The 27630-nt window shown below is 37.5% G+C and overlaps 1 protein-coding gene and 1 long non-coding RNA gene across 15 annotated transcripts; one reads left to right on the forward strand and one right to left on the reverse strand.

The window, feature by feature from the left end:
• Positions 1-11190: 11190 nt before the first annotated feature.
• Positions 11191-22139, forward strand: LOC112715325 (pentatricopeptide repeat-containing protein At4g33990). 14 transcript variants are annotated; one of them, XM_072204682.1, is made up of 7 exons: positions 11201-11733; positions 13009-13658; positions 14562-17690; positions 17954-18353; positions 18469-18536; positions 18627-18668; positions 19453-22139. In XM_072204682.1, exon 3 carries the CDS (start codon positions 14588-14590, stop codon positions 17054-17056), a length of 2469 nt encoding a protein of 822 aa, XP_072060783.1. In that variant the 5' UTR covers positions 11201-11733; positions 13009-13658; positions 14562-14587; the 3' UTR covers positions 17057-17690; positions 17954-18353; positions 18469-18536; positions 18627-18668; positions 19453-22139. The 14 variants fall into 14 exon arrangements, with proteins under 14 accessions (XP_029145446.1, XP_025622863.1, XP_029145447.1 ...); XM_029289613.2 differs by having other exon boundaries at positions 11191-11733; positions 14562-18353; XM_025767079.2 differs by having other exon boundaries at positions 18627-22139.
• On the reverse strand, positions 19152-26556 carry LOC112715327 (uncharacterized). Its single transcript, XR_003159613.3, has 3 exons — positions 25837-26556; positions 25546-25748; positions 19152-21279 (listed from the first exon to the last, which is right to left on the reverse strand). It is a non-coding gene; the product is annotated as an uncharacterized lncRNA (long non-coding RNA).
• Positions 26557-27630: the final 1074 nt, after the last annotated feature.

Below are 27630 nucleotides of genomic sequence, written 5' to 3' on the forward strand. Positions count from 1 at the left end.
TTCAATTTCTTGTATTCCTTCCACTTTTGCATGCTTCCTTTCTATCCTCTAAGCCATTCCTGCCCTATAAACCCTGAAATCACTTAACACACATATCAAGGCTTCGAATGGTAATAAGAGAGGATTAAAATTAGCAAAATTAAGGCCAAAGAAGCATGTTTCCAATCATAGCACAAAATCAGGAAAGAAAATGTAAAACATGTGATTTCTATGAATAAGTGTGAGATTAGTGGATAAAATCCACTTAATTAAGCACAAGATATACCATGAAATAGTGGTGCATCAAATCTCCCCACACTTAAACATTAGCATGTCCTCATGCTAAGCTCAAGAGAACTAAAAGAGTGAAGAGGAATGGTAGGATGTATGAAATGCAACCTATTTTTATGAATGCAACTAAATGCAAAATACTTTTACCTACTTGGTGAAAAGTAAATAAACCTTTTAAGAACAAATATGAAATGGATTTCACTAATTCAAATCATAAAAATGAAGTACAAATACACTTGTAGAAGAAAATAGTTCATGAAAGCTGGGAACAAAGAATCGAGCATCGAACCCTCACTGGAAGTGTATACACTCTAATCGCTCAAGTGTTTAAGGTTCGACTCTCTCAATTCTCTACTAATTTTACTTTTTAAGGCTTGCTCTTCATCTAACAATCAACAAAAATTTAATGCACAAATACACAAATCAAGAGGTCTTTTGAGGGTTGTAATGTGGTTAGGGTTAAGGTAGGATTGTATTTGGTCAAGTGGACTAAAATTTGAATCCTTAATTAACCTAAACTTTCCAACTAACTTAGGACAATCCATGTAATTAAAATGCAAGATCTAACTACCCATTAAATATGTTTTCCACATATTCATGCATCCGAATTTGAGTACAACTCATGCATTGCTACCATCATTTACTTTGGGGCATTTTGTCCCTTTTTATTATTGTTTGCTCTTTTTCTTTTCTTTTTCTCTTTCTCTTTTTTTCTTTGTATTTTTTTCCTTTTGTTTTTTCTCAATGCATATGGTTAAGGTATTGAATGCATAAACATGCCCTCAACATTCTTTTTCACAATTTCTCAAGGATATACAACACCCAATTCTCAAACCAAATATTGGCAAACCCAATTTCTCCACACTTAATTCATGAGCACTCTCACTAGTCTAAGCTAACCAAGGATTCAAATTAGGGACATTATTATTTTCCGCTTAGAGTTAGTGATGAGTTAAAGTAAAGAACAAATGGGTAAAATAAGCTCAACTTTGGTTTGCAAAGGATAATGAAAGGTAAGGCCATATGGGTATGTAAGCTCAGTGAATCAAGGCCTCAATCATGTAAGTGCATGCATACATCAAATAATGAAAATATAGAATTAAGCAAGACAAATATCACACTTTTAGAGAGAACAACACACACCAAAAACAAAATATTGGTTGATAAAATCCAACCAATCAATTAGGCTCAAAATCTCACTGGTTTTGTGTGTTCGAGCTCTAAACCATGTTCCAAAATAAAATTTCTTCAAACAAGTTTAGCAAAAATTAATTCAAATTAGTGAAATGCTATAAAAAGTTTCTTGAAAAAGAAAATATTACTTCAACCAAGCAGTGGTAGAATATGCACAAAATATAACAAGCATATCAATCATGCAAATGCAACAGCTAATTTCAAAGAAGAATAAAAATTGGTGTTGAAAAGAGAGTAACTAACCACCGGAAGTCAGTATCGACCTCCCCACACTTAAAGATTGCACTGTCCTTGGTGCATGCAAAGATGGACAAGTGGACGGGTGGCTCCAACTGATGCTTTTTTCTCTAAAGAATGTGCGTAGGAACTTGTTTGTCGCCTCATGTAAAAGTCTTCGGTGTTCCTTCTTGATGGCCATCCTGAAAGAAGAGAAAAAGGAAGAAAAGTAACCTAGAAACAAAGATAAGGAAACAATTAAAATATGCGTGGGTGAATGCTGAATAATGAGGATCTCAATTACATGGTAGCTACAACATGTACATGAGAAAACAATAGAAGCAAATGGCATATCAATAGTGCAAAAATTTGCAACAATGGGGGGAGAGAGTGTGGGTAATGCAAGAAAGTATAAGTGCATGTCAATGCAAATGGAATACATGTGTCAATAAAATTTAGTATTGACCTATGAATAATAATACCCAACAATTCAAAACAAGTTACGAGCACCAAAAATAATGCAGGAAAACATGCATCAGTTGAATAAGAACATTTAACACCAGTGATAAAAAAGAAAATTAGAAAAGAAGCTAAAAAACATGAACAAAATTAAATTGCGATAAAGGAAAGTATGCAAATGCCATATGTAGAAGAGAAAGAGAGAGAATAAGGAAGATAAGGGGGAAGAAGAAGTCTGGGCGGCGTTATGGTTTAACCACGCGGGGAATGCGACGCGTACGCGTACAGCACGCGTTCACCTAGGTCGCATGGAGTTCAAGTGACGCGTAAGCGTCTGAGACGCGTATGCGTGATCTCTGTTTGTGCGAATCACGTGAAGGCAGCCCCGTGCACGCACAACTCTCGGATTGATACGCATGAGGGCTAAAAAGGCAGATGACCCGTGCACGTCAGCTACGCGCACGCGTGGCTGGGGAAAAAGTAAAGATGATGCGCACGCGTCAAGGACGCGTATGCGTGATGAAGATTGCGCTTCTAGCGCAATTCTTGCCCCAAGCCAGCACAACTTTCGGGTAGAACACCCATTTACGCTGATTTCTAGGGTCACGCGTACATGTCACAGACGCTTACGCGTGGGTGGCGAACAACGCAAGCGACGCACACGCGTCAAGTACGCGTACGCGTGGGCTTGCTGGTGCACAAAGCACACTTCCAATGCCACTCCTGCCCAACTCTCTATTTACTTCCTTGGTGTTGCGAATTCACGCATGACGCACACGCGTCAACGACGCTTGCACGTCGAACACCGCTTCTCCTATTTTTTTTTGCAGAATGCAAATGCTTGTGCAAAAATTATGAATGAATACTAATAAAAATAAAATAAAATAAAACTATGAATAAAATTGAAAGATCATACCATGGCAGGTTGTCTCCCACCTAGCACTTTTAGTTAAAGTCCTTAAGTTGGACATTTGGTGAGTTCCTTGTCAGGGCGGCTTATGCTTGAACTCTTCTAGGAATCCCCACCAATGTTTGTACTTGCAGTAGCCTCCGGGGTCCCAAACTAGGTGCATAAGGCCCTTAAGCGAGTTAAAGAAAGTGACAAGGCCCCAAAAGTGTTGATTGTTGGAATGAATTCCAGGGTCCCAAACCCTACTTTTGCACCCGTCTTCATGGTGATCATCATTGTTCCAACTGGGTGGCAAGCAATCTGAATTCTCATTGAAGCATCCAAACAACTTCCTCGACCCATTCAATTGAGCTCTACACTAACTCTTGCACTTTAATTTAGAGCATGCAACCATATTGAACCTTGCTTGATAACTCCTACCACTAACCATCTCCCTCTTACTCTTAACAAAGAGCTTTAAGTTGACCATTCGTCTCCAGTAGCCCATATTCAAGTGGGAAAGTAAAGGTTAAGGATAAGAATTTTACCCACTTGAACGTTGTATTGGATGGTAATGGCTTTGGGAGAGGTGTTTCCAATGATCTTGCAAGCTCCACTCCCTTGTGCTCTTCTTTGAATTCTTCCACCTCCTTGCAAACATCTTCAACTTCAACTGCGCTCTGATCAAATTCTTCTAATTCTTCCCCGTCACTCAAGTCATGATTTGGAGGTTGAGAAAAGTCTACCTCCACATCATCTTCAGATTCACTTGGAGAAGGTTATTCAAACTCAAGGGGCTTAATTGCGAATACAAGTTCATCACTAGGAGGGCTTCATTCATGATCATCATCACCAAGGAAACTTGCCTCTTGATCTATTCTGTCCAATTCTTTATAAGGAATATACCTCAGAGGTTGTGCACTATCCTCCTCAACATCAATTCAAGCTTATTGGAGGAATACTCTACAATTCGAGATTCCTATGGAGGTTCAGCGCCTCCTGAGTCTTCAACCACTTCCTCTTCTGTGATAATGTCGGCTTTCTCCACTTGCTCTAATACAAAATCAAACTCTTCCTTGATGTCTTCCCGCACTAATTCTTCAACCACTCTTTCGCCTTCAAGGGTCTCTACTACATCCACGTTTAGGGCCTCCTCTAGCTTCTTTTGAAGTATGAATTCGCGAAGACGATCCTTTCTCTCTTGTTCCATGTCCATAGCATAATTGGGATCATCTTGCTCTTGGATTGATGGATATGGGTATTCTTGCACGAAGGGTGGTGGTGCACTAAAGCTTGAGGGTTGAATATTGGAGGTAGAGGGTTGGTTCCTGCGGGATATAAGATATTGGAGTTTAGAGGTGAGACCAATAAGATTAGAGATAAGTGTGTTGTTATCCAATGGAGGTTGGGGTGGATAGGAAGGTTTATTTGTTGGGAAAAAGGGCTCATAATACGAAGGTGGTCCTTCTTGATAAGTATACAGAGATGGTGTATATTGAAGTGGTGGTTCTTGGGAGTAATTGTGTTGGAATGGGGGTGGTTCTAAGTATGGTTCATAAGGTTCTTGGTATGGTGGGTAAGGATTAGGATCATAGAAGGGTGTTTGGTAGTGGGTGGCTTGTGAGTATGGTGGTTCAAAGTTATGTTGAGGAGGGGGTTCATAGGCATATGGTGGTGGTTGTTGATAATCAAAGGAGTGCTCACCATAGCCATTATCTTGATATGCTTCTTGGAATGGCTCTTGGTCATAGTATGTTGGCGGAGGCTGTTGCCAAGAGGGTTGATCAAATCCCTGTGGCTCCTCCCATCCTTGATGCATGTTCTCATTGTAATCTCCTCTTTCTGCAACACAATTAGAACCAAACTCATAGACAAAGTTGTGAGAGTTCATAGTAGTAAGAGAAAATAAAAACAAAACTAATAAAAATAAGCAACAAAGTCCTAAAACTAACAAAAACTAGCAAACAAGCAAAAAGCAAATATTTACAATAACCAATAGTAAGGCACACGTTTGCAATTCCCCGGGAATGGCGCCATTTTGATGAACGGATTCCTTGCATGATCTAGAATTCACATATAAATGCTCGTTGAAAGTATAGCTTCTAAACCAACAAGAATCCTTTCATACAAAAAATTGTTTGTCACATGTAACAAACCCCTAATAAAATTAATACTGAAGTATTTAAACCTCGGATCGTCTCTCAAGGAATTGCAGGGAAGTGTGCTTATAATTGGTTATGGAAAAGTGTGTTTTGGAGTTTTGGATAGGAAACAAGAATTGTAAATTGCAAAAGCAATAAGCTAATAACTAGAAAAACTCTTGGCAAGGTATAAGAACTGAAAGTCCTATCCTAGTTATCCTTATCAATTGTGATGAAAATTGTTCATCGCTCCCACTTAGGTAACCCTCTAATTATGAAGGAAAGTCAAGTGGACGAATCGATTTGATTCCCCAAGTCCTAGTCAACTCCTAAGGAAAGACTAGCTTTAGTGGAATCCAAATCAATCAGCAACTTTCAACTATCAATCAACAAAGGAGTTTGATAACTCAAGTGTCACCAATTACTCAACCAAGGCCAAAAGGAGAAAAATCTAACTTAAAACCCTCCCAAACATTTTATCAAACACTTAGAAGGTACAACGCAAAAGCATAGCAAAGCAATAAGAGATAATAAAATTCAAACAACCAATTGAGAGCATCAATAACGTAAATTAAAGAAAGCAATCATAAATATGAAATACCTCAAATTGGATTAAATAGAAAATCAAATCTAACATGGAGTTCATAAACCAAATTAGAGAATAAATAAATCAATAAGAGAAGATAGATAAACTAAAGGACTAGAACAAATAAGAGTAGAAGAAAACTAAATTAAAGCAAAGTAGAAATTTGAAATTAAGAAAAGTTAAACCTAAAATCCTAAAACCTAGAGAGAGGAGAGAGCCTCTCTTCTTAGAAAACTACATCTAAAACCTAAAATTATGAATAATGAGAAGTCTTCTCTATTTTCCCACTATGCAGCCTCTAATCTGTGCTTTCTGGGCCGAAAACTGGGTCAAAAACAGCCCAGAAATCGCTGGATACGTACAGGTCGCTGGATTTTTCATAGATGCACGTGTGCGCGTGATGCACGCGTGCACGTCGCCTAGCTGTACGGCCACTATAGCAAATTATATATCATTTTGAAGCCCCGGATGTTAGCTTTCCAACTCAATTGGAACCGCCTCATTTGGACCCTTGTAGCTCAAGTTATGATCGATTTAGTATGAAGAGGTAAGGTTGGATAGCTCAGCAATTCCTTCAATTTCTTGTATTCCTTCCACTTTTGCATGCTACCTTTCTATCCTCTAAGTCATTCCTACCCTATAAACCCTGAAATCACTTAACACACATATAAAGACATCGAATGGTAATAAGAGAGGATTAAAATTAGCAAAATTAAGGCCAAAGAAGCATATTTCCAATCATAGCACAAAATTAGGAAGGAAAATGTAAAACATGCGATTTCTATGAATAAGTGTGAGATTAGTGGATAAAATTCACTCAATTAAGCACAAGATGTACCACGAAATAGTAGTGCATCAATGTTCCACCATGATCGAACATGATATCTAGCAATTTTTCTATCTACACCAAAAAAAAGTATAACATTTTATCTAATGTAAGCTATTAATAATAGAATCAGCAAACCACAATAGAACACACAATCCAAAATTGTTTATAAATAGCTACTTCATTGACATTGCCATTATAGAAATACCCTTATTTCCTGTGTGAAAACAGAGCATTCTGAAAATTCCTACCCATACCACCCGTTATAAAAAATCCTAACTAATAATATAGCTTCAATAGTTTTTCATCAATCTACACAAAATTTCCAAGTAAAATCCACAATGATGGATACCTCAACATTATAAAAAATAAAACAAAAATATTTTATATACTACATGCCTACTTCTGTGTCAGGAGGTTTCACGAAGAAGCTTTGCTCCTTTCTTTACCGATTTTGAGCCAACGATGACCAGGTTTCGACGAATTCGAAATTGCTTCACCACAAAAATCCTCACCAGGAATTGCGAATGCTAGGATTTGGAGCAACGTCTTTTCAGTTCGAAGAATATGAAGTGATCTCTTTAAATATGGGGGTTCAGTTTTGTAACTCCTTCATAGTTGAAATGACGTTGTTTTGTTATGGGTTTAGCGCCAAAACCAATACGATGACGTTTCCTATTATCCAGCGTGACAATTATTTGCCAGGTTACTCCCACCGGGAAGCAAGGTGAACGGAAAATTGGGAAGGGACTAGATTGGTGCATTTTATTCAATTTCGAGGACATAAGTAGTGTAATTGAAAAGTTAAAGACGAAATCGATACATTTTCTGAATCTTAGGGACTACTTTGGAGTCCAACTTTACTTTATCTATAATAAAAGTTATATATTATTCTCTCTTAGTTTGTTTATCTATTTTTTATTCTATTGAATCTCTGAATTAATAATACATAATTTGTCTATAATAAAAATTCGAAGAAAAAAAAACGTGCATTTAATTGGACTTAGTTTAAAAAGTGCTTAACTAGTTGGTGCTTTTATAAAAAAAAATTATGTTATAATATGTTTGATTATTTTATGATATCAAATTTGATTATTTTAGATTTAATTATTTTATTAAAAATATATAGTACATAATAATTAATTTAGACCCTCAATTTTCACGTTAGTGGAGTAATATTTTACTATGAAATCATGTAGGACTTCCGGAAATATATAGTGGCTAAACAAAAAGTTTCCGGTGTTGGTGTAACACAACCAGTCAGTAAAAGTTAAATTAGCATTTTAATTTTAATGATGAAGTTCTTCTCCCCTTTAACACAACCAGTAAGTTTCTTCTCTTCTCTTCCATATTATTGTTGCTCTTTGCTTTTTTTTTTTTTTTTGTACTCTGAACTATGAATTAACAACTTGCAACGTAGATATTATAATTCACACTTATATTATTATGTTTGTAAATCATATTAAAGTTCTTGCAGTAATTTATGTACAACTAACATATTTTAGACCTTAATTGCGCTACATACATCAAAATCTACCTAGGCCATTTTGAAGATTATGGTATTTAATTTGATTTAATTTTTTGTTTAGGCATGACGACAGGGACAAACTTATTATCAGGACTCTCAGGAGCATGTAACCCGGAGGAACCTCCAATTATCCGAATCTGGTTTGCAAAAATGAAGTGTGCCAGAAAAGATGCAAAATTGAACATCCTACACAAACTGAACAACCTCGTTGCATTGGCAGAGACACTTGTGTTTGTTGCTATCATCCATAGTTAAAGAAATAAATCATTTTCATATGATCAAGGGGGTTATTATTGTATGGGTGGACAAATCCCTATGAATAAGAAATAAATAAATTGAAGATTATTATTGTATTTGTATGGGAAAAAATCCTTATAAAATAAAAATAAAATAAATTGAAGATTATTATTGTATTTGTATGGAAAAAACTACCCCTTTTGGATAACATAAAATGTTTAATTTTCTACGTGATTACCAAAGAGTTTGTAATTTTTTTCTTTTTGTTACTCATGGCATGGCTAACTTTTTTTTTTAACCGAAAACTTAAAACAACTTTAATACTAGTTTTCATTTCAATTTCATTTTAAATTTTAAAAAATATTATGTCGATATTTGTGGGATTATATGTCATAAATAGTTATTTAAGACTAATGTATTATTTAATTATTCCATCATTAAGATAATTATATAAGTGGCAAGATTTTAATAGTTATCTATCAAAATAATACTATTTCTCTAATATAAGACTGATTTTATTATTTCATCTATTAATTCTAATATAAATCAATTCAAAATTAATTTACTTCTTGTCAGTATAAAAAAGGTTAAGTACGATTTTAGTCCTTAAGGTAGGGGTTGAAAATTTTTTTGTCCCTAAACTTTTTTTACTTATAAAATTATCTCTAAAATTTAACTTAGTTTTAAATCGTTCTACCAAAATTTTAATTTTTATTACCAAACTACCCTTAACTAAAAAATATATTAAAAAACAGTTAAAGGGGATCACGCTTTGGGGGGAGGGTTTCAAGGAAGAAGAGGGGAAAGGGATGGGGAAGAGAATTCGCCACCGCTGCTCCTCGTCGCCGCCGCTGCTCCTCGTCGTTCGGTCCTTGCCGCTGGATATCGCCGCCAGATCTCGCCGCTGCTCCTCTTCCTCGCTCAACGTCGATGCCAGCAGATCCGCGAGTGTGGACGTTTTGCACCACTCACCGTTTCTGCTCTTCCTCCTCGCTCGGTCACCAGTCGTCGCTGCTCCTCACCGGCCGTTTCTTCTCCTTGGCCGTTTCTGCTCCTTGCCTTTTCTGTTAATTATATTGTTGAATTTGTTTGATTTGTGGATTTGTTGATTTGTTAATTATATTGTTTTTTATTTTGATTATATTATTGTTTTTTATTCTAATTTCATTCTGATTTTGGATGCTCTGCATCTGTTTCTAGTTGCTTGTGCTTTTAGTTTTGGTTTTGTTTCTGCTTCAAGTTGCTTGTGCTTCTGGTTCTAGTTTTGCTTCTAATTCTATTGTTTCTGCTTCTGTTTCTGGTTGTTTTTTTTTTTATTTTTATTACATTGTTTTATTGTTGTTATTGTTGATACTTTGATGAAAAAGAAGAAAAAAGAAGAAGAGATGATGCTGTGATGGAGAAGAAGAAAAAGCAGAATAGAAAATGAAGATTTTGGGGAAGAAGGAGAGGGGTATTTTGATCCGAAGGACAATTTTAAAATTAAGTTAAACTTTAGGGACGATTTTGCAAGTAAAAAAAAGTTGAGAACGAAAATAATTCTCAACTCCTACTTTAAGGACCAAAATCGTACTTAACTCTATAAAAAATGATATTCCAAAAGCACTCTATTGAAATTATTCTTATTAATAAAAAAAGAATAAATTTATTACTCCCACGTTTTAGTTATCCACCATTAATTAAATTTACAGAAAAACACATATATGATATATTTATTAGTTTTAGTTATCCTTATTATTTTCTACAAAATTTGGTGATGTTACAATACTATTGATTGGAGTTTTAAAACTCCATGAATTTTAAAACTAAATATTTTTAAAATGAAAATACTCTATTAATATAAATATTTTTAAAAAGTATTATTTTAATATTACTAATTTTTATTATTACTTAATAAATTTTTTAATAGAAAAATCGTATTATCTTAAAATAAAAAGATTGAAGATTGAAGTGCTCATTTTTTTTGGAAAGAGCGCCTTGTCCTTTATAAAAATGGACAAAAACGGTGTTGGGTATTTATTTATTTTTTTTGTTATTGTATATGAATCTGATTGCTTTCTCTTTTATGTGAGCTTTATTGTATATTAATCATTTAATCTTCTTGAATTGTATATTAATATGTAATTAAGGGTGTTCAAATCTAAACTAATTTAAATTAAACCGCTCATCCAATCCAATTCAAACTGAAAACCAATTAAAACCGCACTAATTCGGATTTGATTGGATTCTATTTTTTGCAAACAGTTGGATCGGATTGGATTTCAGATCTTCTTTTTATAACTGATCCAAATCAATCCAATCGCACAATGAACTATAATATTATTATTTTATTATTATATTTACAATTATACTTATAACATGTTTAATTTGTTATACATTTTTATATTATTCATATATTATTATTATTTAATAAATCTTTTATGTTCAAAATGTGATTTATTTATTTTTTTAACTAACTTATAATTTTATTTCTATTGTTATGTTATCGGTGACTTTTTAAAATATTATTAAAACTTGTTATGTCATTGTTAATTATTTAAAATATAATATTGAGACTTGTTATATGTATTTAACTTTTTTAATTTACAAAATCACAAATCCAATCCAATTCAAATAATTTGAAATTGGATCGGATTGGATAAATTTTTGATTCAAAATCGATCCAAACCACACTTCGAACACCCTTATTTGTAATTGGTAATTTCTATCAATTGGATTTTTGACTATTTAAGTATTTAACTTTTGATTAATGTTTTAAAAATTGAACCGAATTGACTAATTTGACCGAGTTAACCGGTCACTTAGCCGGTTCAATTAAAGTATAAAACTGCAAAAAATTGAAACTGGGTAAATCATGGTTAATCAGTGAACCGTCAGAACCAGCCGGATTTTTTCGTGGTTTCCGCTTCGGTGCATCAATGAAAAACGACGCTGTGTTGCAATCAGAAGGAAGAAGAACGAAGAAATACCCCACTTCCTTTCTCTCACTCTCTGAAACCTAACCCTAAGCCCAGCCAGCCACCATCACCGTCCCTCATCGCCAAATTCTTCTCCTCTGGTACAGGGTGCTCCCCGCCGGTGGGGACAAAACGTGGGTGCCGTCACACTCTTGTTGTCGCAGAACTCTTCTCATCGGATCGCCGAACTCTTCTTAGTTCTCATCGCTCCTCTTCTCGTTGCCGTCGCACGAAGGACGCGTTGATCCGGTGGCGTCGCCGTACCAAAGGTTGATCGGTCGGTCGTCGTCTCTTCGAGCTCTCTCTCTGTCCGAGGCCAGCATCCCTCTTCGAGCTGTCTGTTACTCTCTGTCCGAGCTCACTTCCCTCGTCAGTTGCCGTCACTTCCCATTCCTCCGTGGCCGTCACTTGCCTTCCTCCTTGGCCGCCCGTAAGCACTGCTGATTCAATTTATTTTTGCTTGTTTTTGTACTTTTGTTTGGTTTTCTGATTTCTGGTTAATTTCTGCTTATTTTGAGTTACTGAATTTCTGAGTTTGTAAGCCTCCATCCCTCCACTGCTTATTCAGTTTCATTTTTGGGAGTTAATTGCTATTTTTCTGGATTTAATTATGTTGATTGTTGATTGTTGTTTTCCTGGGTTACTTGTTGTTTTCTGAGTTATTTTTCTTCCTTGTTCATTGTTATTAACAGGGCTGGGTTGTTGTTATTTTGTCCTGACTTCTGGGTTAATTATCGTTGATTATTGGTAATTTTCTGAGTTATTTTTGTGCTATTGTTCTAATTCTGAGTTAATTTATTAGTTGTTGGCTTGTTCGTGAGCAAAATTAGTTAAACTTAAAAACTTGTTTTTATTGTTGTTTCTTCTGGTGGCGGATAAGTGTTATCCTTTATGTGCTTCACTGCATTGTTAAGTTTTGTTATATTGATTCTGATTTCTGAGTCGTTGGTTACTGATTTTTCTGATTCTGACTTGTTGATGGTGCTTTGCTGGGAATGAGTGTGTCAATATGTAATTGAGATACTTGTGCTCTTCAATTGGATTCGGCTCTGATTGATGTTGAAAAAAGAATTTTCAGTTGAAATCCCGGATGAGAAAACTGATAAGCTTGTTTGCTCTGCCAATGTTGCAAATTACATAGCCTCATCTAAAGCTGACCAGAAAATTGTTGAAAGCCCTGAAATTTTACTGTGTTGTTTTCTTGGGGATGTGGCAATCTAAGTTATATGAACCTGTGTTAAGTTTGTTTAGTAGCATATATGACTTAATGTTAGTTTCCTTAATAGTGTACTTTATACGGGAATGCCTTAATTAGTCTGAAGAATACCAAATAATTGCTCTTAGCTAATATTGATCACTTGCTTTAGTTTACTTTGTGATGATTATGATTTGTGATGAGGAGCATATATGTGCATTTTGATTTTTTTAATTATAAACTTTGATGTTTGAAGTTGTTTGTAAACTTTTAATGGTAAATTATAAATAATTATGTGAAACTTTGAATTTTATTAGCTTACAATTCATTGAATTTAAATATTTGAAATTATATAAAATTTTCAATAATTTTATTTTATATTTAATTAAACTGGTTGAATTCTGGTTGAATTTCGGTTGAACCACTAAATTATTGAACCAGTCACTCTACTGGTTTATTGACCGGTTCAGTTTTCGCAACCATAGTTTTGATCAATGTTATGAAAACTAGACAGGATAGGCCGGTCGGACTGGTCCAACCGTGAATTGGCAGCATTAATGGTCCGGCCAGCCATGTAAAACAGTGATAAAAAATTGGTGGAGAGCTGCTAAATCGACCTAGAACCAGCTGGTTGGACCGGACAGGGAACCCGCCGGTTTGAAGGAAATGGCGCCTTGTTGAAGTTTAATGGGGGAAGAAAAATGTGAAACCCTACCCAGCTACCTTATCTTCTCCTTCTCTTCAGTTCAGACTTAAGAGTGTTGCCACCGAAACCCTAGCTTCTCCACCACCGCCACAAGGACTGCCGCCGTCCGTCATGCTCAAGCACCACCGTCGTTGTCTGGTCGTCCGCCCTTTTTCCTCGTTCAACAATCGCACCTCCTTCCTGAGCTCGGTGTCAGTCCCTGGTCTTCGTCCGCTCTATTGCGCTCCTGCCACCGTCCGTCGCGCTCAAGCATCACCGTCTTCGTCTGGTCGTGGTGCTTGAAGTTTCTAACCCACCAATCGCAGCTTCTTCCTTGAGCTCGGCGTGTTGGAGTCTGCTCTTCGTTTGTTAGCCGCAGCTTCTTCCAACCCACCATCGTCGTGCTCGTTGCCTAGCCTTCGTCTCCGGCGTGCTTCTGCCCCTCTGCTCAGACTGCTCAGAAGTCAGAACTAAGGTTTACGATTCTGCTAGTGCTACTCAGATTGGTTTCTTTGTTTTTTTTTTTTTTTGAATTTTTTGTTCTTGGTTCTTTTTTCTTCGATTTAGGATTTTACTACTGTTGTGCCGTTCAGATTGAATTGTTGAATGATTAGCTCAGCTCATGGATACTACTGTGCTGTGTTGTACTCTGTTTTGTTGCTTTTTTTTGTGCTGTGCTGAAAATAATTTAGCTGAAATTATGCTCATTGCTACTACTCATGGTTAGTATTAGAAAAAGTTTATTAGCCTTTGTTAAAATTATGCTCATTGATACTGCCCATTGTTAATCTTTTTTGTTTTATGCTGTGCAAAAAATAATTTAGCTGAAATTATGCTCATTGCCACTACTCATAGTTAATATTTGAAAAAGTTTATTAACCTTTTTTAAAATTATGCTGAAAATTATGCTGAAATTATGCTCATTGTTACTGTTCATTGTTAATCTTAGAAAAAGTTTATGCTGAAACCTTGTTAACTTGTTAATCTTTAGATATCGTTTTTTTTGTTATTTGACTTTTGAATTTGTATTTTGATAAGATCATAAGACTTTAGTTGATATAGTGTTTTAAATTTGAATGACATTTTAAGATTTATATTAGACTATAGTTATGTTTTAGTATGCTTATTTATATTTTATTTATTATTTTATTATAAAACGGTTTTTCCGGTTGGACCAGTAAAGTAGTGAACCAATAACTATAACAGTTCGATGACCGATTCGGTTTTCAGAACTTTGTTTTTGATGCTAGTATTCTTGTGACCAAGGTTATGTGATTGTTCTTTATTGTATATTAATCTGTGATTGGCAATTGCTGTCAATTGGAATTTCTTTTTTAGTTATTATATATTGATCTATTTTGATGCTGGCATTGTGAAGGTTAGGCTCCCTCATCTCATGTCTGTATGTGTTCACTTCTCAAATTGGTGCCCATTTCCAAACTCAACCTCGTCTCGTTTCCAAGGTTCTTTCATTGCAGAGATGGCTTCACCATGCACATGCAACTCCCATACACTTCCACAAGAGCAACAAACTTGGCACTTCCACTTCCTTTCGATTTCGACGTTCTAATCCGAGTTTGCAGGGACATCAACATCGCTAAGAGGCTTCACACTCTTCTCGTTGTGTTGGGAAAAGCTCAAGATGTTGTTTTGTCAACAAAGCTGGTTAATTTGTATGCATCCCTTGGGGACATCACATTCTCTCGCTCCACCTTCAACCAGCTTCAGAGGAAGAATATCTTTGCCTGGAATTCAATGGTGGCTGCTTATGTTCGCAGCTGCCGGCGCCATGAGGCATTGAGCTGTTTCAATGAATTCTTGTTAGTATCTGGTTTAAGGCCTGATTTTTATACCTTTCCACCTGTGTTGAAAGCTTGTGTGAATCTAATTGATGGCAAGAAGATACATTGCTATGTTGTGAAGTTGGGTTTTGATTGGGATGTATTTGTGGCTGCCTCATTGATCAATTTGTATTCGCGGTTTGGTGCTTTGGATGTTGCATATGAGCTGTTTGATGAAATGCCTGATCGAGATGTGGGTATGTGGAATGCAATGATTTCTGCGTTTTGTCAGAATGGGAACGCTGACGAGGCATTGCATGTCTTGAATAGGATGAGAAGTGAGGGGCTGAAGATGGATCCTGTTACTGTGTCGAGCGTACTTCCTGTTTGTGCGCTGTCGGGTGATATTGTTAGCGGTATGTTGATTCACTTGTATGTGATAAAGCATGGTTTGGAGATGGACGTGTTTGTATCAAATGCTTTGATCAATGTGTATTCAAAGTTTGGAAGGCTTGGTGATGTGCAGAGGGTTTTTGATCACATGGAAGTTAGGGATCTGGTATCTTGGAATTCTATAATTGCTGCATACGAGCAGAATGATGATCCAACTACAGCACTCGGGTTGTTTAAAGAGATGCAGTTTGTTGGAATTCAGCCTGACTTGTTGACAATTGTGAGTTTGGCTTCAATCTTTGGTCAGTTAAGTGATCGAAGGATAAGCAGTTCAATTCATGGATTCATTATTAGGCATGAATGGCTTGAAAAGGATGTTGTGATTGGAAATGCACTTGTGAATATGTATGCAAAATTGGGAGCTATGGATTGTGCTTGCACGGTTTTTGAACAACTTCCTGTTAAAGATATAATATCATGGAACACTTTGATCACAGGTTACACGCAGAATGGTCTTGCAAGTGAGGCAATTAATGCTTTCAACATGATGGAAAAGTGTACAAAGATAATCCCCACCCAAGGGACATGGGTGAGCATTCTCCCAGCATATTCACATGTTGGAGCTTTGCAACAAGGAATGAAAATTCATGGAAGGTTAATTAAGAACTGGCTCTACAAGGATGTGTTTGTGGCTACCAGCCTAATTGACATGTACGGAAAATGTGGGAGGTTAGTTGATGGCATGTCATTATTCACTGAAATTCCACGGGAAACTTCAGTTCCTTGGAATGCCATAATATCATCTCTTGGGATTCATGGGGATGGAGAAGTAGCACTCCAACTTTTTAAGGATATGCTAGCTGAAGGGGTAGAGCCAGATCATATCACATTCGTATCTTTGTTGTCGGCATGTAGTCATTCTGGGTTAGTGAATGAGGGTGAACGCTGTTTTGATTTGATGCAGAAAGAGTATGGAATCAAGCCAAATTTGAGACATTATGGTTGCATGGTTGATTTGCTTGGAAGAGCTGGATATTTGGAGAAGGCGTATAATTTAGTGAGCAGCATGTCGATGCAGCCTGATGCGTCGATCTGGGGTGCTCTTCTAAGTGCTTGTAGAATACATGGAAATGTAGATTTGGGTACCTTTGCTTCAAGTCGTTTGTTGGAAGTTGATTCTGAAAATGTTGGCTATTATGTTTTGCTATCAAATATGTATGCAAATGTTGGCAAATGGGAAGGAGTGACTAAAGTAAGATCATTGGCCAGAGATCACGGTCTGAGGAAGATTCCTGGATGGAGTTCTGTTGTAGTGGGAAATATAGTTGAAGTCTTTTACACTGGGAACCAAACCCATCCTAAATGCACAGAGATATACGAGGAATTAAGGGTTTTGGCTTCCAAAATGAAGAGCCTCGGTTATGTTCCGGACTACAGTTTTGTCCTGCAAGATGTTGAGGATGACGAGAAAGAGCAGATTTTGATGAGTCATTACGAGAGATTGGCAATGGCATTTGGTATTATCAGCACCCCACCAAGAAGTCCCATTAGGATATTCAAGAACTTGCGTGTCTGTGGTGATTGCCATAATGCAGCTAAGTTCATATCCAAAATTACTGAGAGGGACATTATTATGAGGGATTCAAATCGCTTTCATCACTTCAAACATGGGATTTGCTCATGCGGTGATTACTGGTAGTGTCGCTAAAGTTTGGGAGTTTGAGAAGGATGTCCTTAAATTAAGACCTTGTATGACAAAGCAGGCTTTGGTTGCTCATTGCATTGTAAACTTGATTTTTATTGGTGACGATCTACTTTGATGTAAGAGTATGGTCTTTTAGGATTGAAAGAGAATTGAAGCAGTGGTTAAGCCTAATGAAGTCTTTTCTTTGCTCACACAGCAAGACATCTGCATGATAGAGTTACTCCAAATCTACAAAATTTGTTGGCTGCTACGAATAGTGATAACTCCAACAACCGAGATGGCACTACGAGACACACTTCACTTGGGAGAGGTGGCTTTGGTAGAGGAGCATGCGACAGAGGCTGTGGTAATTCTAGTAGAGGAGGTTACACCAAAATCTGTTCCTTCTGCAACAAGGTCGGTCACTTGGTAGATGTATGCTACCAAAAGCATGGGTTTCCTCCCCATATGAAGCAACAATCCAAAGAAGTCAGCATCAATAATATGACTCCCAAAGAGAAATGTGATGATAAAGGCAGCCTAACCTCATCTCAGTTTGCAGATAATAATAACTCCAAAGTTTCATTATCACTAGAACAAAGGCAACTCTTAATGTCCCTCCTTCAACAAGATGACACACAGCTTCAAGGTGCCAATCCAATTGAAGAGTGGCATGAGATGAGGGAGTCTAATCTTCACAACACCAGCATCAAAATAGATCAATATACAATTAAAAAAAAATTCCAATTGACTTGCCTATTACAGATTAATATACAATAAAGAACAATCACATAACCTTGGTGACAACTCAAAACACTAGAATCAAAACATATCAATATACAATAAATAGTAAAAAATCCAAGTGATAGAAATTATAAATTAACAGTGCGGTTTGTCTCTTTCTTCTCGTAGTTGATGCAAAGCATTGCTTGCAGCCACTATAGCCACTCCCAATTCCCAAGGAGTCAAGAACTCACTATACTCTACTGGTGTGTGGTTCTCTCTGTACCTTCTAACACCAGAAGCAAAATAAAAGCCGGAAGAAGCTTTGGTTTGGGGAAATGGCTTCTGGATTGGTACTATCACGTCCTGTTACTTTTGTAACTGGCAATGCCGAAAAGCCTGATGAAGTTCGTGCCATCTTGGGCCAGTCCATACCATTTCAGTCCCTCAAACTTGATTGTAATACTTCACTCTTTCCCTCAAATTCTTTTAATTTAACCCTTTCTTCTGTTTGTTTTTTGTTTTGTTTGAGTTGCAAGGAGAGCCTGAAGATATCTCCAAAGAGAAGGCTCGTTTGGCTGCTCTTCAGGTATTCACTCACAATCTGGCTTTCACTGATTTCACTATGTGTGATTTTAGGGTCGAATTTTCTTTTTTTCCTCAATTTTTTAACCTTTCTGATGGCTTTTCAAATGTATGTTAAGGTTAATGGACCTGTGTTGGTTGAAGATACTTGCCTTTGTTTCAATGCCATGAAAGGTCTTCCAGGATGGTATAATTATCTTATTTTACATGATTCTAAGTTGGGAATACTATTCAACCTGACACTGCTTTTGTTTGAATGTTTTTAATTTTTTTACAGGGCCTTACATGTAAGTTCTATTTCACATTTTATCATCTTGAGGTACTCTCCTTTTGGGTTCACGAAAAGTGTTGTTTATTTTATGTCTGTTCTATAAGACCAGTACCTTGATACTATGAAAATAAAAAAATAAGGAAAAGGACAATTTCTCAAAACTGGTTGATAATATGGTGGTAGATCGACAAATGAAAGCAGGGGGTCATTCTATAACATTTTAGGAATGGGTTCCCTTGTATATAAGGATAGTTGCTGAATAAGCAGTGTGTCAGATTGTTCATATTAAAATTTAAACCCACTTTTATTTGTTGATCATAAATCTGTGATGGTAGTACTGTCTTGGTAGTGGAAATCACTATATGCTACCAATTTATATTTGATTCACCATTTGCGTATGATTCATTTGTTCTAGTAAGATTATGACCATATACATCATCCAAATGGTTAAGAAAATGTTTTATCTTGTCAGTTTCTATTTCAACCCTGAAATTAGCTCTATCTATCTGCGGAGCTGAGAAGTTGTACAAGTGGTCTTAAAGTTAATTATATTTCTTAAGGGGTCTAGGCTCAATGTTGATGAATTTATTTAAAGTGCATACTCAAAATGGATCTATTGTGTACATTAAAGTTGGAACTTCTTATTGACGCAGCCTTATTTGCAGTGTTCCAATTGTACGATAGCACAATGATTATCTTTCTTTTTTTCCCACCTCCATTTGACTTTCTGAAATCTGATTTTCTTCCTCTGCCCTTCTTCTGAATTAGCCAAATTCCACTCCATCTTCTTCCTTCCGATGATAAGTGATCTTTCTCATATGTTTTTTCATAGACTTGTTCCAGTGGAGCTACTGAATACTTTCGAACAAGGGTTGAATCAAGAGTGCTATGCTTTATTATTCACTGTGTTGTAGAAATGCATTTTCACTGCAACAACAAACCCATCTTCCTACAAATTGTTACATGGATTTTCGTTTGGCTTTGGGCTTGATATTGTATCATAAATCCACTTATCTCTTTTTATCTACTTATCTCTTTCTATCCACTTATCAAAAAATTTCTCTCTCATGGAGAGCATCGCTTCTCTCGCAAGGAGAGCATACCAGAACCTCAGGTTCTATTCCTTGAGAACTCTGATCTCATCAACACTCATTACTAGTTATTTTAACTTTCTACCATCACCCTCCTTCCTATCTTGATACCCCTAACCTTAACTGCCTTTTAATCCAGCTGAATATCGGTACCATTGTCATTGGCATACCTCACCAAACACTTACAAAACCAAACATCATATAATCCATTAAGCTAACCCCCTACATAACCAATGGAACCCCAAATTATCCTGCAACAAGGAGAACAAGAACCAACAAATCAGCAGGAAGTGATAGCTAGTGCAACTCATGGGTTTCAACAGATTGAAGGAATGACCATCACAATAAGCAAAAAGGAGAAAAACGAATATAGAGAGGATTGCATCAATATAGTGGGCAAACTAATATCAGACAAAGAGATCAATTTCAAGGCAAGCAAAAATGCTCTATTAGGAATATGGGGCAACCCAGAAAATGTTTTTATCTCTGAAGTAGGGAAAAACAAACTACTCTTTAGTTTTAAAGATCAGAAGAAGGGAATGCAAATACTCAAAGGAGGTCCATGGAGTGTCAGAGGCCACTTGATAAACCTGCAGTTGTGGGGATAAAATGCTGCCATAGACGAAGTAAAGCATGAGCTGATGGAGTTTTGGATACAAATACATGGTGTTCCATTAGAATATATGGAGAGAGAAACTGTAGAAACCATTGGCAATATGATAGGATTAGTTATTGAAGTGGAAGATCCAAGAAGGGAGAATATCTTCGTCAGAAACCTTCCTTAGGGCCAAGATAGCCATCAACATAACAAAACCACTATCCACTGGTTTCTGGATGACAAGGGAGAAGCAACCGAAGACTTGGATAGAACTCAAGTACGAGAGACTTCAAGATTGTTATTGTTTAAAGTGCGGCATCATAGGCCATGGAAAGAAGGACTGCAAGAATGAATTAGCTATGTCAAGCCAAGATTCCAGGAGACCCAAATATGAATAGGGTTGGGTGTGAAACCAGCAAGAGCTATAGTAATAAGGGAGATGACAAGAAACAGAAATGAAAACCGAGGAAGGCAAGAGAAGGGAGAAGACGCACGTGAGGAACACGGTTTCAACAGGGAGAGTGAGGATAGACGTACAGAAAGCAACAAGGTGGGAGAAACCAGAAGCAAGCCACAAACGTCAGAGAGGGAGGAAATCTCGAGACAGAGTGCGGCTGAAAGACTGATAGTGCAAGAGAGAGGGAAGAATGACGGCAAAAACCCTGAAAATCAGGTGAGAATAGAAGGAGGCAAAATCCCGAAAAATCAGATAGCAATAGGGGAAGAATCAACCGAGGGAGAGGAGATTGTCATAGAGGAATTGGAAAAAGTACTACAGAACTTCATAGAAAAAAAGAAAACCAAATCAGTGGGCCAACTAGCAGGAAGCCCAAAACACCAAAATACTGATTACAAGAGAAAAAATCAAGGCAATTTTTTGGACCAAGCCCAGGAGGAGCACAGAAGTAATGAAAAAAAGGAGCTGAGTTTTTGTCAAGGCAATTGCATGGAGAATCAAAGCATACTGGGCCTGCACAACAACAAAGAAATTGAAATGAAAAATGCTGACAGTGAAGAATATCAATCCAAGCCCCCAAGTGAAGAATATCAATCCAAGTCCCCAACAATCCAACATATATTAATAGCAAGCATGGGGAAAGGAAGGAAAATGATCGAGGAAGGGAGGGAGAAAAATCGGGAAGCTTTTGAAAGAGAGAGGAGGTACTGGAGATACAGGGAATTGAAACTGAAGGAGCAGTCAAACAAAGGAAGAATTGAAACCCATGTCCACAACTCAGAAAATGGAGAATGGTACTTTGTTGAACTGCCCAATGAGAACAATGACGAAGAAGATGCCAACATGGGGAGAGATGACAAAACAGAAGCTTGGGAAGTGGAACTAGCTCAAAATATCAAAGCCAGGTTGTAGCTCAAAAGGAAGAGAGAAGAGACAGAGCCTATGCTAGTGGAGTATGGTGAACCAGAAGAAACAAGACAGGAGGTTGAAGTCAATACTAACAAGAGAGGAAAAACAAAGGCAAAAGAAACCAAAGGAGCAAATGGCAGGATGGAGCAACAAAAGGGAAGCAAAGCAGACAATAATCAAACGGTTGAGGAGGCGGGCCTTACTATGCCCCAACCTCAGCCATGAGCATCATAAGCTGGAACTGCCGTGGGTTGGCGGCACCCGCGACAGTCTCCGAACTCAGAAAATCTGTGCAAACAGATAAAGCCGGCCATAGTGTTCCTGATGGAAACCAAAGCTAAAGAAAAATGTATTAGGAGAATTAAAAGAAAGCTGAAATTTGCTAATTACTTTTGTTTAGAACTCCGGGGTTTGTCCGGTGGTCTGTGTCTATTTTGGAATGAAAATTTCTCTCTTGATGTTTACTCATGGTTTCAAAATGTTATCACTGTTGATGTTGATGATCTAAAAGGTAATAAATGGAAATGCAAGTTTGTGTATGGCAGCCCTAAGTTTGCTCAAAGAAGGCTACTATGGAGAGAGAGCTCTCAGAAGAGAGATAGTGAACATACACCACAATTGTTTATTGGAGATTTCAATGATATCATTTGTCAGGAGGAGAAAGAGGAGCTGCATCCTAAACCAAAGAACCATATGGAGGATTTTAGGAAGTTCATTAACACCAACTCTCTCATGGACTTAGAGTTAAAAGGGGGGCGTTTCACCTGGTTCAGCAACCCGAGGAACAGCTTTGTCACAAAAGAAAGAATTGATAGAGGTTTAACAAATTGGAAATGGCGACAAGTTTACCAACATGCAGTTTTGGAAGCAAGACCAGCCATAAGCTCCGATCACTGTCCTCTTATTCTAACTCTAGAACCAAAGAAGAAAAGCCCAAGGCACTTCAAATATAAAGCCTTTTGGGACGATCACAAGGAGTGTGCAGAAGTGATTAAAAGGGGCTGGAGCAAATTTGAAAGGGGAAATGATAAATGGGATAACATGCTGAAAAAGTTGAAGAATTGTAAAAGTGAGTTAAAAAATTGGAGCAAAAGCACTTTTACCAGAGCAGATAGAGAAATTACAAGGCTACAAGAGGAGCTGCAAAAACTCCAAGACTCAGGTTGGACAGAACAACAGCAGGAAGAGATCTAACAAATCAAAAAGAAGATAGAGCAACTATGGAGGCAAGAAGAAAAGTTTTGGGGCCAGAGATCAAGGTTGAAATGGCTGAAATGGGGAGATAGGAATACAACTTTCTTTCACGCCATAACAATTCAAAGAAGAGATAGAAACAAGCTCGAGAGATTAAAGGACAACAACAAGAAGTGGGTATATGACAGTTCGGCAATAATGAAGCTGATTGAAGAACACTTTTCCAAGCTTTTCACCAAGTCAACTAGGAATGGAATTAATCAATGCATCCAAAAAGTTCCAAAAAGGGTGACGCATGAGATGAATGAAGAACTCACAAGAGAAGTAAGAGAAGATGAAGTCCAGGAGGCAGTTTTTAGCATGGGAGGCCTCAAAGCCCCAGGACCGGATGACCTTAATGGAAAATTCTTCCAAAAATCACTGGGAGGTTGTTAAGAAAGAGATTCTTGAAATAGTAAAGGACTTTTTTTAGAATGAAAAAATGCACAAAGAAATCAGCGAAACAATGGTCGTCCTCATTCCAAAGGTAAAGAGGCCAGAAAATCTAAATCAATTGAGGCCTATCAGTTGCAGTAACTTCATATACAAAGTAATCACTAAGATTATGGTAAATAGGCTAAAAAAGATGCTAAATTCTATCATTTTCCCAACTCAAGTGCGTTTGTGAACAACCGGCTCATTCAAGACAATATTATCATTGTACAAGAACTGTATCACAGTCTAGATAAAAAAAAGGCAATGTTTCTGAAAACATGGCAATCAAACTTGACATGAACAAAGCTTATGATCGCTTGGAGTGGGACTTTATTGAATTGGTACTTAAGGCTTTTGGGTTTCATTCAAAATGGATCCGGGTTTCATTCAAAATGGATCCAGCTGGTCATGGAATGCGTCAGCTCTACTTCCTACCGATTTAAAGTGAACGGGATCCTGTCCAATCAAATCATTCCAGGCAGAGGTTTAAGGCAGGGTGATTCATTATCGCCATATTTATTCATATTAACTGCGGAAGTTCTCACGATCCTGATGGAAGAGGCACAAGAGAAAGGAAGGGTCAAAGGTTTCAAGATTGCTCCAACTGCACCGACTCTTACACACCTTCTCTTTGTAGATGATTGTATTATATTGGCAGAGGCTAATGTAGAAAAGGCATACCAAATAATCTCCATCCTCAATGAGTATACAAATGCATCAGGTCAGAGAATAAACCTCCAAAAATCAGGAATTACTTTCGGAAAACAAGTATTTTCGCAAGCTAGAGTAGATATAGAGGAGGTGATGGGAATGAGTGCATGGGATAATCCGGGAAAATACCTGAGTCTACCGGCACATTGGGGAAGGGCAAAAAGTAGTGCTTTGAGCTGGATAGAAGAGAGAGTGACAAACAAATTAGAGGGTTGGAAAGAATTTTTTGAACCAGGCCGGGAAAGAAATCCTCATTAAAGCGGTTGTTCAAGCCATACCGGCATATGCCATGAATGTAATCCTGTTTCCTAAAGGGTTTTGCAGCAAACTTAGTGTCAAAGTAGCAAAATTTTGGTGGGCGACAAATGAAAAGGGATCGGGCATACATTGGAGAAGATGGGAGAAAATATGTGAGAGCAAAAAAGAAGGAGGCCTTGGATTCAAGGACTTCCATCATCAGAATCTAGCTTTTTTGGGAAAACAAGCATGGAGAATATTGGAGAATCCAGAAGCAGTTTGGGTTAGATTTCTGAAGTCCATCTATTTTCCAAACAGCAACTTCTGGGAGGTAGAGTCAATGGCAGGATCATTTTGGGCATGGAACAGCATTTTACAAGGCAGAAATTTCTTAAGCGAGAGATGGATTGTGGGGGATGGCAAAATGATCAAGATATGGGAGGACATATGGATCAATGGTATGGGAAAAATTGGAAGGGGTCAGAATCAAGATGTAAAATTGGTAGAGGAACTGATAAAGCAGGGAGAGGGATGGGATGTGGAGAAAATCAGAAGGATCTTTTCGAGGACAGTTTGCAATAGAATACTTAGAACACCTATCAATCTTAAAGGCAGGGATGACAAGCTTAGCTGGCCGCATAAACTAGATGGAAGCTACTCAGTCAAGACAGGCTATCACGCGGCAAGGAAAGAAGGGCTGGAACTAAGGCAGAACACCCCAAGCACAAGCGGCAAAGACAAGGAAATATGGAGAGAAATTTGGAAGCTCCAGGTACCGTAGAAGATAAAATTTTTTATGTGGAAGGCAGCGCAATATATCCTACCAGTGGGAGCTAACCTATATAAGAGAAAACTTGTAGAAAATCCTATATGCCAAATATGCAATGAGAATATAGAAACAACAGAACATGCTCTCTTGCTCTGCCCCTGGACCAGGGCAACATGGTTTGGGGCACAATGCCAGCTCAGTCACTCAATAAACTCAATCTCTACCTTCGGAAGCTGGTTCATTTTGAATGTGAGAAGAATTAGAGCAAACAATAACACAAACCAGGAGATCATGATCAGCAAACTAGCCTTCTTATGTTGGGAAATATGGAAAACCAGAAATGGTGCTTACTTTCAGAACTTAAACATCAATCCTAGTTCTACAATTTGCAGAGCAAACTCACTAGAAATTGAATTCAGAGCAGCAGACAGAGAGGAACACCATGATTCTAAAAAAATTAATTCAAGAAAAGGTAGAACAGCTACCTGGAGGCCTCCACTCGGGGACTGGATTAAGGCGAACATGGATGCATCTTTCAATCCGAATTCTGGGAAAGGAGCGACAGCAACAATGATCAGAGACAATAAGGGACAGCTGCTCATTGGAACGACTGAAAAAAATTGTGACAAGCTCGGTCCTAGCAGTAGAGGCTACAGTAGTCAGGAACGCCATCATTTTAGCCAGGAATCTACATTTCAAAAAAGTACTAATAGAATCAGATAATTTACAGATCATTCAAGCATTAAAATCAAAGAGTATAGGAGGAGAAGCTGAACCAATTATGAGGGACGTTCTCGATTGGATGGAAGAGATGCAGAATTGTGGACTTACTTGGGTCCCCAGGGAGGCAAACAACCTGGCGCACACTGCGGCAACAATGGAGTCGGGCGGAAAATTGAAGAGAATTTGGAGTAGATACCTCCCAAGTGAGCTGCGTGAGATACTACGGGATGAGACTCCTCAGACAAACAGATTGGGCTTTTATCCCTCTGCAGAATTGGCGAGATATGATGCAGGGCTAGAGCAGCAAAAAAGAAGGAACGACCACAATCATCCCCATGAACAACCTTATTCTAGGGTCAATGACGTGGGACCACAGCAACCGTAGGAGTCACCGACGGTGGCTTCAGATTACAAGCAAAGGAGGACATTATAGATTTTTATCTGAAACCGTGGATAGCACCAAGCCGAGCCATATCTCGTCCATTGGGGGAAGTGAACTTCCCTTTCTCGGACCCAAGAAAATTCTCTCAGGTCAGTGTAGTTGATCTCTTTCCAAACTGTGCTTCGTAGTACCAACATCCAAGGATTAGGAGTAGAAACTACAATCTTGGTTGAATCAGTTCCACTTTCAGCATCTTTGGTGGGAGCCTATTCCGTCGACATGGCATCAAGCCATCAAGCACCAACAATATGGCCATCAACATAAGAAAGATTGTCATAGGCTGTTGAAGCACGTATAGGTTTCTAATTTTTTGGGAAAAACCAAGGATTGGGAGGGAGAGAGAGTACGCTGTACTGTTTTGAATTTTTTGGGAGGGTTTCTTTTCGGGTTGGGTCTGTTTCAGGCCTTACCCATGACCAAAAAAAAAAAAAAGACTCCACCTAGGGAATGCATAGCTAATCCAATCCTTTCCACAATTTTGACATTTCTAATCATATTCATAGCTAATCTCTTGAATTAGTGAAGCTGGATATGTATTTCGGATCAATAATGTCTGGCAGAGCTTTTGTTGCCATTGAGGTTAGACTATAGGTGCAAGAACTTTATGAAATTTGGTTCAGTTTTTGGCTAGTTGCCATTTCTTTGTTAGACTTGAATATGGAAAATGATATTTGAGTTCAACAATATAAGAATCAACGATCTGTGAAATTGACAGAGGACTTGGATCTCTAGCAACTTGGAAATCATTTGAACGTATTAAGAGGTAGCTTTCTTATCTTTAAAAGAAAAAAAAATTCTAAACTTTCAATGTAAATTAGGCACATTGTATAATTTTTAAAAACTTGTGAGGCTTTAGATTGTCAAGTTTTATCCCTTTTGGTCATGTAACACAAACCACTCACTACAGGGCACAACCCAGCAGTGCCAGGGTGTGGCTGCTTCAAGAGGCAATGTGTAAGGGATAGAGCTCCTAATCAAGTTTATAAAAGGAAGAAGTTGAGTAATACTCCAAATTTTAATTACCAAATTGGCCTCTAAATTTTTATTGTTAGATAAATCAGTCTGTATATCAGATTGTTCATTTATATAGATGGATTAATGAGAATTTTAAAATTTTTTAGGAATTGTTATATCTTAATTAGATAACAACAGTGGCTGATTTGTCTAATTTTTTACTAAAATTTGATATGAAGATTGTTTTTTCTAACAAAATAAAAGATTACGGATTGATTTAGTGATTAAAATTTGTTGAGAATTAAATCTCTCTCTCTCTCTCTCTCTATATATATATATATATATAGGAGGTTCATGCATTGCAAAAGGGCACAAATGCCAGCGGAGAAATAGGTTGGCGTGACGGGGCTCTTTTCATGATCCTGGATCAATCATCAATGCAGATATTCAA

Source organism: Arachis hypogaea, chromosome 10, assembly GCF_003086295.3.
Source record: "Arachis hypogaea cultivar Tifrunner chromosome 10, arahy.Tifrunner.gnm2.J5K5, whole genome shotgun sequence".
Taxonomy (NCBI): Eukaryota; Viridiplantae; Streptophyta; class Magnoliopsida; order Fabales; family Fabaceae; genus Arachis; species Arachis hypogaea.

Coding starts and splice junctions, on each gene's coding strand:
- LOC112715325 (XM_025767078.2), top strand. CDS start 14,588: ATGTGTTCACTTCTCAAATTGGTGCCCATTTCCAAACTCAACCTCGTC.